At 34.7% G+C, this 9,708-nt stretch overlaps 1 protein-coding gene across 4 annotated transcripts in view; it reads left to right on the top strand.

The window, feature by feature from the left end:
• Fndc3a (fibronectin type III domain containing 3A) overlaps positions 1-9,346 on the top strand; it is a 115,774-nt gene extending 106,428 nt beyond the window's left edge. For 3 of the 4 annotated variants that reach the window (XM_048341383.1, XM_048341384.1, XM_048341385.1), the window contains 4 exons: positions 82-294; positions 2,596-2,762; positions 3,529-3,656; positions 6,821-9,346. In XM_048341383.1, coding sequence (XP_048197340.1) covers positions 82-294; positions 2,596-2,762; positions 3,529-3,656; positions 6,821-7,135 — 823 coding nt within the window. In that variant the 3' untranslated portion in view covers positions 7,136-9,346. Of the gene's footprint in view, positions 1-81; positions 317-370; positions 737-2,595; positions 2,763-3,528; positions 3,657-6,820 lie in introns of those variants that run through there. The other variant, XM_048341386.1, reaches the window with a different exon arrangement.
• Positions 9,347-9,708: the final 362 nt, after the last annotated feature.

Raw genomic sequence — 9,708 nt, forward strand, 5'->3', positions numbered from 1 at the left:
TTAGTTTGTGCCTAACTAAGAGAAACACTTCAAAGGAAATAGTCATGATAAATGTATTTTTGTTTTTAATGTGACTCTTAGAATACGAATTCAAGCCTTGAATAGCCTTGGAGCTGGTCCTTTCAGCCATATGATAAAATTGAAAACTAAACCCCTTCCTCCTGATCCACCTCGTCTGGAATGTGTTGCCTTTAACCACCAGAACCTTAAGCTGAAATGGGGAGAAGGAAATCCAAAGACATTGTCAGCAGATTCTGTTCAATACCACCTTCAAATGGCAGATAAGAATGGAAGGTAGGTTTTCCAAATATCAGAAGTCTTCATGTAGATTTTCTATTTATAACTTAAATAGAATGCTAAAATTAAGCAGAATATCAACTTTCTTCCTGAAAACTAATTTTATCTACAACATAACCCCTAAGTGTTTCTTTCTAGCAGTAGTTTTACAGTAAGTGATTGTGATTTGTTAAGGTCTCTAAGATTCTGGAGGGAAAAAATAATGTCACTCTCTTTTACACTCATGACCCAGTCTGCACACTGAATGAATAGTCAACGTTCCTCACAGACCGATCTGGGCCAGAGCCTTGATTATAACCTTAATTATTTAAAGCTAGAGTCTTTGATTAGATATTCTCCCTGTCATTCAGGGTTTTATCTATGCTTCTGTTACATTTTCGATATATATGTTAAACACGGTATTATACATACCATACCATATACTGCTTCACTAAATCACTATAATTAGAGTGTTATTCAAAATTTTTACAACATTAATTACTTAAATAGTTTGGAGCTGTTTATTCACATATCTCATAGAAACAATGGTATATACCTTCTACAGCTATTAAACAGCTCTTCTCAAGGTTTACTTTGGGTTTTTTGTTTGTATTCAATAATGAAATATTTTCAGTGCTTGTACTTAAGTGCTCTATGAGATATACTTGCATTTTTTTTTTTTTTTGGCCAGTCCTGGGCTTTGGACTCAGGGCCTGAGCACTGTCCCTGGCTTCTTCCCGCTCAAGGCTAGCACTCTGCCACTTGAGCCACAGCGCCGCTTCTGGCCGTTTTCTGTATATGTGGTGCTGGGGAATAGAACCTAGGGCCTCGTGTATCCGAGGCAGGCACTCTTGCCACTAGGCTATATCCCCAGCCCATATACTTGCATTTTTTAAAATAACATAGGATATTTTTGTGTATTATACCACTTTTCAGGAACATACACAGGCTAATATTGGTCATTTCCCATAGTTTGTGTGTCTGAATGTCTTTGTGCCTTTGTTCTTGGCAGAAGTTTATATATTCATTGTATTCTTATCTCTAGGAGATTCTTGCCTTCCCATGGGCTTTGGGAGAGCCATTTATCTTTGCTATATTTAATATTAGTCAGTGAAAGCTTACTGGAAACATTTTCAATTAGTGCCTGGGTGAAAGAGAACAAAACCAAGATTCTATTATAAATTCTATTATGTTGTATCATACAACTTCAAACTTAATATTCATTTAGCAGCTAGAGAATTTTTGTAGACTATAAATATAGCTGCAAGAATGAAAAATTAACCTTTTTATGAGATTATAGATAACTTTAATAAATTAAATCAAGTTTATGTCTTTGGTTAGTTTCCTTCCCTTGGATTTTTTTGGGAACTATTCACATTTGCTGAGGGTAGTGCTACAGTCCTAATTTGGCTGATGACAAGTTTTATCATTTTCAGCAGTGATTTTTACCAATATGGATCTTGTTGGTTTTGTTTTGTTGTTTCTTATTGGCTTTTTCCTTACATGAAAATGTTTCAGTTGGGTGTCAGTGGCTTGCACCTATAATCCTCAGCAAGCTGAGATCTGAGGAATGCAGTTTAAAGACAGACCACACAGACAAATCCTCAAAGCTCTTTTCTCCAATAAACCAGCAAAAAGCTAGAGGTAGGCTGTGGCTCAAGTGGGAGAGTGCTAACCTTGAACTTAAAACCTTAGGGTCAGTGCCCATGCCCTGAATTGAAGCCCCAGTGCTACCACGCATGTGCACATGCTCACACCCCTGCCCCCCCGCCAGTGTGTATATGTGTTTCAGACATTAACAAGGAAAGGTTTATCCAATTACTACTACTTGGAAATACAGTCATTTGGGGCAATTAAATATATGTTGTTTTTTTCATATTTTTAGTACTATATTACCATTTATTATTCATTTCCCAATTTCCAAAACAAAATTAAAACAGCCAATCAAAATGTTGGTCATAGATAACATAATAGGAGAAATATATACAATATTAAACTTCCATCAATCATTTCACATGTATACATGTTAAAAGGTAGTAGTCAGAAATAAAGCCATACCAAAAGCCTGAAACAGTTAATAATGGTTGGGCATGAAATGTAGCATCAGACTGTCAGTAAACTAAGTCATACTAAGAAGTCTAGCACATCTGTGATTTCCTACACCTGATGAGAAGCATAAAGATATGTTTGGAGTGACAAACTATTCCTAGTGTAAAATTTGGGGAGCAATTTATCATTCCTAAATAATGTATATAACTGTGATTTTTAAATAGGTTCTATGAAATACTCTGTAGTTTAATGAAGTTATTGCCATTTTAGGTTCATATCCTTGTACAGAGGACCGTGTCATACGTACAAAGTACAAAGACTTACTGAGTCAACATCCTATAAATTCTGTATTCAAGCTTGTAATGAAGCTGGGGAAGGTCCCCTCTCCCAAGAATATATTTTCACCACTCCAAAATCTGTCCCAGCTGTCTTGAAAGGTAAGTTATACGAAGTTACATTCTTTAATAACCAATTGATTTTTGAAACTATGTTGTGTCACAGTAATACTCAGATAAATACTCACCTAAGTCACCAATCGTTTTAATAATCTAACATAGAAATACTAAATTGGATAGTTGCTTTTCTGATAGTCATTTGCTTGTTATTTCACAACCACACTTTTGTTTAAATGTTGTAAGTCATTCATTTAGATTTGAAACCAAGTCTTCTGTTAAGCGAAATAAAATTTTAATTGGATTTTTCCATCAGATTTACACAGAAACCTGTATATATATATATATATATATATATATATATATATATATATACACATATATATATATACCTTTATTTGTACATGTGTCTAACTCCAAGAAGTTCTTGTTTTCAAATAACTCTAGAGAAGATTGTATTTTGTGCATCTTTCCAAAGAAGACTAGAAAGAACTACTAGGACAGGATCTTGAATCGGAGGACTTGAACATACTGTTTGCTAAGCAGATCCTGAGTTAGCAGCACTTTTCAATAGTCTTTTCAGTACTGTTGATGCATTTCACGCATTCATTCTTCTGTTTCATCAAGTTACTGTCTGTTATCCTTAAAAAGATTGTTGATTTTAACTCATTTGTATGAAGACTTCAAAATTTCACTGATAATTGATTTTATAACTGGGTTTTAGATGTTTATTGACTTATAAAACAAGTATCTGAGTGATGTGCCAAGTTAAAAATCAAATGGAGATTTTATTTATGTTTGTTCCTTCTAGCCCCCAAAATAGAGAAAGTAAATGATCACATTTGTGAAATTACATGGGAATGTTCACCACCAATGAAAGGTGATCCAGTTATTTACAGTCTTCAAGTTATGGTGGGAAAAGATTCAGATTTCAAACAGGTATGTGCCAAGATACATTTTGTAGATATGTATGTATTTCAGTTTTTCATACTTACTTTCAATGCAAGATTTAACTGTCTTTACTTTTCTGATCCTGAAACATTCATTCAATTACGTACTAAGTTCCAAAGATGTCAGGATCCACAGTCTCTTCTGCATGTACTACACTTTGAACAGATTGTTTTTAACACATTTCTGCATAGAGTGTCAAGCACTTCAATGCATCAAATAAATATAAAACTGAGGTGTAAAGGGTTAGGGAATATTACAGGAGGGTAAAGAGAATGAATGATATGGGAAGATTATATGCTTTTTAAATGTGATGAACAGTAAGGAAACAAGAATCCAAAGAGGAATTCTAAGAGCACTGGTGATGAAGTCAGGTTGCTATGATAGTTGCTAACAGTTGCTATTAATAGAGAATAAAGACCCACCCAATGCTCGGCCACCTAGCCTTCTCCATTACATACTTGAGCCTTATTTAAAAGTCACACTTGAAAGTTCCTGCTTCCCCCTCAGCATTCCAGCTCCCAAGTAAATGGCACTCCTTTTGGAAAATGATCAGTAAGGAAATCAGCATGACATGAGGATGATATGGAAATCACGTAGTATATTTATCAATTAACTGTAGCTTTTATTCCATGTAAAGTCAGAAATTAATGGAGGATTTGGGTTATTTGGGAGGATTTTTTTTTTTTACCGCATTAGTTACATGATCAGACACAAAGTTATTTTGGTTATAGTATTAAAACTAGACCAGGACAAGGACAGAGCAGAAACCAATGACCAGCTTTTGCAGTGATAGTGAGAGTCATTCATAATAGAGCACTAGAATGTAACAGTGGCATTGTCGTGATGAAAGTGTACACAGGTGGTACTTTCCTGGCAGAGACTTCCTAAGACAGCTTCCTGGCAGAAAACAAAAGACAAAGGTAATGCAATACATAACCTAAAAATTAAGAAAAATGAGGGAAAAGGTAGGGTGGGAGAGGTGGGTAAGAATGTTGAAAGGGATGACATTGATCTAGAGGTACTATATTCATTAACTGTTTTGTACAACTACTTAAAGACAAAAATATTTTAGAAAACAAATAACGGACTATTAGTGTGAGTTGATATTGTCAGTGTCTGCTATAAAAAGAACACCACTCAGATAAATCTATAACTGTTTGATCTGATTTTTCCCCCTTTTGCTGTCAACCTCACTTATATTTTGAGGACTTTCTGTTTTTTTGTTTTGTTTTGTTTTGTTTTTGTTTTTTTTGCCAGTCCTGGGCCTTGGACTCAGGGCCTGAGCACTGTCCCTGGCTTCTTTTTGCTCAAGGCTAGCACTCTACCACTTGAGCCTCAGCGCCACTTCTGGCTGTTTTCTATATGTGTGGTGCTGGGGAATCAAACCCAGGGCTTCATGTACACGAGTCAAGCACTCTTACCACTAGGCCATATTCCCAGCCCTGATTTTTTTTAATATCCTTTTATTCCAGAAAAATGATCATTTGTTTTATTATAATTTTCTGCTGTTTCAATTATTAATAAATAAACCAGGGTTTGAATCTCAAATTCTCTGGCCTTGCTTTTTTCACAGCTGACACTTGAGCCATGCCTCTAGTCTGGCATTTTGCTGGTTAAATGGAGATGGAGTCTCAAAGACTTCTCTGTGGGCTAACTTTGAACCTTATTTCTCTTTAAGTATCAGCTTTCTGAATAAATAGGATTATAGGCTTGAGCCACTGGCACTAGTAATAGAAGTAGAATTTTTAATAAATACTTATTTCTTTCAAATTGCATAGAAATACATTATCTTAACTAAAACTACAAAGGACTCAGAGATTAAATTTGCCATGTGATTGTTTTTCTTTATTAAACCATCTGCAAATTGACATGATAATTAGATTTCAAATGTAATTTACAGATAAGTAGGTTTCCTTTAAGGAAGAAGCAAAATTAATATTTTAAAAAGAATTGTATTCCATGTTTAAGGGAAATAGGGACCCTGCATTTCAGTAGTACATGAATCTCAATTGATCCTACATCACTATATTAAATAGCAGTGCAAATTCTAATTTAACTTAAATGCTAAATTAACCCTATCTACACTTAGTTTATTATGAGTTGTAAAATTTTAAATGGTTGTTTCCTTAGAATTTCATTGTACATAGTCTCTTCTAAATCTTTTTTACATATTTGTAAAATTCTAAACTTACTGGCAAGTTGTATTCTAAAAGTTTGAGGGCATTCTATTTAAAGAGTTCATTTTTTCATGGAATTTAATGTTCCTTTACACACGTTCTTAGCCTCTGCATTTTAATTTAAAGCCAATTGTTCACTGATTTAATGGCCTTTTATTACATACCTACTATATTCCAGATTCTGGAGACACAGTGAAACAGAGCTTACTTTGCTTCTTTAGGAGCAAACCAGTATGTAAGGATTTAGATTCATAATGCAGATACAATTGAAGCAGTTGAAAGTGCTTGAAAGAATGTGAGCCTAGGAAGTGATTGGTAGCCTACCAGCTCACTGGGAAGTGACCTAACATTAGCTTTTCTCATTTACGGAATGAAGAGACAGGCTCATTACTGAGAATGGTTACTTTCTTATTTAAACATTTACTGTATGCTGGGCCCTGAGTTGAGCACTTTTGTGTTGGTTCATTCATAACACTTAACTACTGTCTACTGTTGTAGCTATTGTGCTGAGGTATGTAGTCTACAGTTACTGGAATGTGAAGTCACAGACAAGAACTTGTTCTCTTGCTCAGCTCCAAGCTCTGAGAGATCTCATACCCTGGCTTTTCAAATTCCTCCTGCCCTTACACAACAGACAAATAGATACTTTCATAGATCAATGGTTTTGTTTTTTGTTTGTTATTTGTTTATTAGGTTGCTATTGGTTTGGGTTTCTTTGTTTGTTATTGTTTGTAATTGTACAAAAAGGCATTGTGGTATTTTCGTATGTATATATCATGAATTTTTTGACTCTTAATAACCACCTATTTCTTGTCTTTCCTTCCCCCTCCTTTTTTGGATAAATGTTTTAATCTCATTTTAAAAGACAAAATCAACAATACTGATTTTCTGTCAAAAAATAATTTAAAAATTTGTCAGTGTTAACATTTTGTGCCCATCTTCTACACACAATTCTTCTTTTCTAATATTTCACAGATTTACAAAGGTCCCGACTCTTCATTCCGGTATTCCAGCCTTCAAGTGAACTGCGAATATCGCTTCCGCGTGTGTGCCATTCGACAGTGCCAAGACCCTGTGGGGCACCAGGACCTAGTAGGCCCCTACAGCACCACAGTGCTCTTCATCTCCCAGAGAACAGAAGCGCCAGCCAGCACCACCAGAGACACTGTGGACAGCACCCGGACCCGACGCGCACTTAGCGACGAGCAGTGTGCTGCAGTCATCCTTGTGCTGTTTGCCTTCTTTTCCATCTTCATTGCCTTTATCATTCAGTACTTTGTAATCAAGTGAAAGGATAACCTTTTTTTTTAACACTGTATTACCTTTTATTTTGTCATGTACTAAAATTTCTCTGTTGCTTTTACAAAAACAGTGGCATTTAACACTGGCATTGAGACTATAGCACATCATTTTTGCCATTTCAGTGCTTGTATCAGTTAGGTAGAGGCTGGCACTTTATTAGAATGCAAGCCACAGAAGTACCAATTTGGGGAGGTTTTGTTTATTTTTTGTTTAGGTTTTTTCTTTTCTCCTTTTTTATTTTTAGGTCTTTTTACTTTATTTTTCTTCCTTTTATTTTTTCTTGGTTGACATGCCTTCCGGTAGAACAACCTTCCTACAAGGCAACAATTTATAATTAATATTTCAACCAGTTAGCATGAGTGTAATAGTAATGGCTGGTCTTTTTGTTTCAAAGATTATTACCAAGTGAAAATTTCAGAATGACTAGAATTTACACTAACATGCTATTTAAAATGTTAAAGTCTGATGCTGTGAAAGCAATCTAGTGCTATATTTCTACCTCCTCATTTGTCTTAATTATTTGGTAAGTGGGATTATGATGAATAACTGGAGGGGCTTAGCAAACAAACTGGATGAAAGAATTGGTGTAACAAAAAGAAGCTTCCTGTTTGGTTAATGTGGAGTTCTTCATGACCATTATACATGAATTCACAGAGAAGTCATAGAACGCACGGGCAGTTTACTTGACCTAAAAATATTTTAATGTTTACTCAAAAAGTACTGCTTCAGGTCTTGGGAACATGGAAAAGAACCAAGGACTTTTAGATAGTAACTTTTTAAAACATAATCATAAAAACAAACTCAGTTTCAAGGTATTTGGTGTCCATTATATGAACTTTTGAACTATGTTTAAGTGTATAAGAGGATACATGTACCTAAGTGGCATATATAAACTATCAAGTACAGAAATCCACATAGTCACTTCATCTCTCTGGTACAGGCCAATTCTGAAGAACTCCCATAAGTTTTGCTGCTTCTACTGTAACTACTGCCATCACCATCAGAATTCATAATCAAACCTAATCTTTTTGTTTGGGGCACCAGATCTGAAGACAAAATTAATTTGCACCAGTAAACTTTAAGCTGCTTTCTTTCTTGAAAACTAGTGTTTAATGTATAATGTCTGTTTGGATACTGTTCCAAATTGTTGATTGCATGTGGTTAATGTTGCACTTTGCAATTGCATAATTCATTAATGTTTTGTGAGCTTGCATTTGTGAGTCATTGGATGATCAGATGAATTTTGTCAAGTATCACATTGTACATCTTGCCTAGATGTCAATGACTGCCAGTAATAATACAGTTTGTAATGAAATTATCTTAAAATTCCTGTATCACATCTGTTATCTGTAAAACACCTGTAACTAGCTTTCTTAATTTATTATTTGAATTTTAGGATAGTGAATCACTAATTTTTAGTTGCTGAGGTTAGCATTTTAGTGGTTACTAAGCACTTCTGTCAGTCTTTGAGGAAAGGAACATTGTTTTGTGCTTTGAAGATCTCTGAAGAATTTCTCTTACAGTAGATGGGCATGTATTGTAATTGTTTTCTGTCAAATGATCTGTGCTGTGGAAAAAAATATTAACTTTTGTTAAAAAAAGAAGTGGATAAATTTGGCCTTTCCGAGTGGTAAGAATGATCTGTCACTATAATACACTATATGTTTACATTTTATTTAATCTCTCCCATGTGTAGAGTGAAAACTTGCCCCAAAACAACATCAATTGCAATTGTTTTCTAATAACTTCTTAAAAGTGCCACATTTGGCAGTACAAATGAGTTTGAGTGTAAGAGCCCAGAGATTTCTATATAGTTGAATGTCTAAAATGGTAAAAATGTGCCACTGTGGCAAGTTACCAGTGGCTTATGTTTTTCATAGTAATTCAAATGAATTCCTATTTTTGATAGTAAATGTCATTTAATAGTGTACTTTCCATTGGAGCCTCACTGCAGAATAAGTGCAGCAGAGAAAACAATTTTTAATGTAATTCTTGATTTTACCTCATATACTGTACATTCCAAAAACTCTAAACTTTTTAAAGATTATAGATACACTACCAAACATATCACTTTAAAATTGTATACGGCTGAACTTCATACAAATGGAAAAAGTATAATCTCATTAAAATACATATACTGTGTAGCAAAGTATCTTTAAAATCCATGGAAAATAAAAGTTGTATCATTCTTTTTTGAGATATGATTATTGTGTTCACATACATCTCATTATTTGCTGTGTATATTTGAGAAAAGATATCATTTCCTCTCTTCCAATGTGCTTTAGACTAATTTCCCAACCGTATTCAAATATATATATATATATATCAAGTAGATTCAAGAGTGAAATAAGGAGCCAACCACCAATGGTTCAAATCTGAAACTCTAGATACTCAGGTGACTGAAATGACAGTCATGGTTCAGAGCTAGCCCAGAAAGAGAGATCCATGGGATTCCTCCAAAATAACCAGCAAAAACATAGGCAGGAGGTATGGTTCAAGTGATAGGAGCAACTAAGGAAGCAAGCTGAGCACGCATGAAGCCCTGAGTTCATACCCAAGAA

This window comes from Perognathus longimembris, chromosome 3 (genome assembly GCF_023159225.1).
Source record: "Perognathus longimembris pacificus isolate PPM17 chromosome 3, ASM2315922v1, whole genome shotgun sequence".
In the NCBI taxonomy this organism is placed as follows: Eukaryota; Metazoa; Chordata; class Mammalia; order Rodentia; family Heteromyidae; genus Perognathus; species Perognathus longimembris.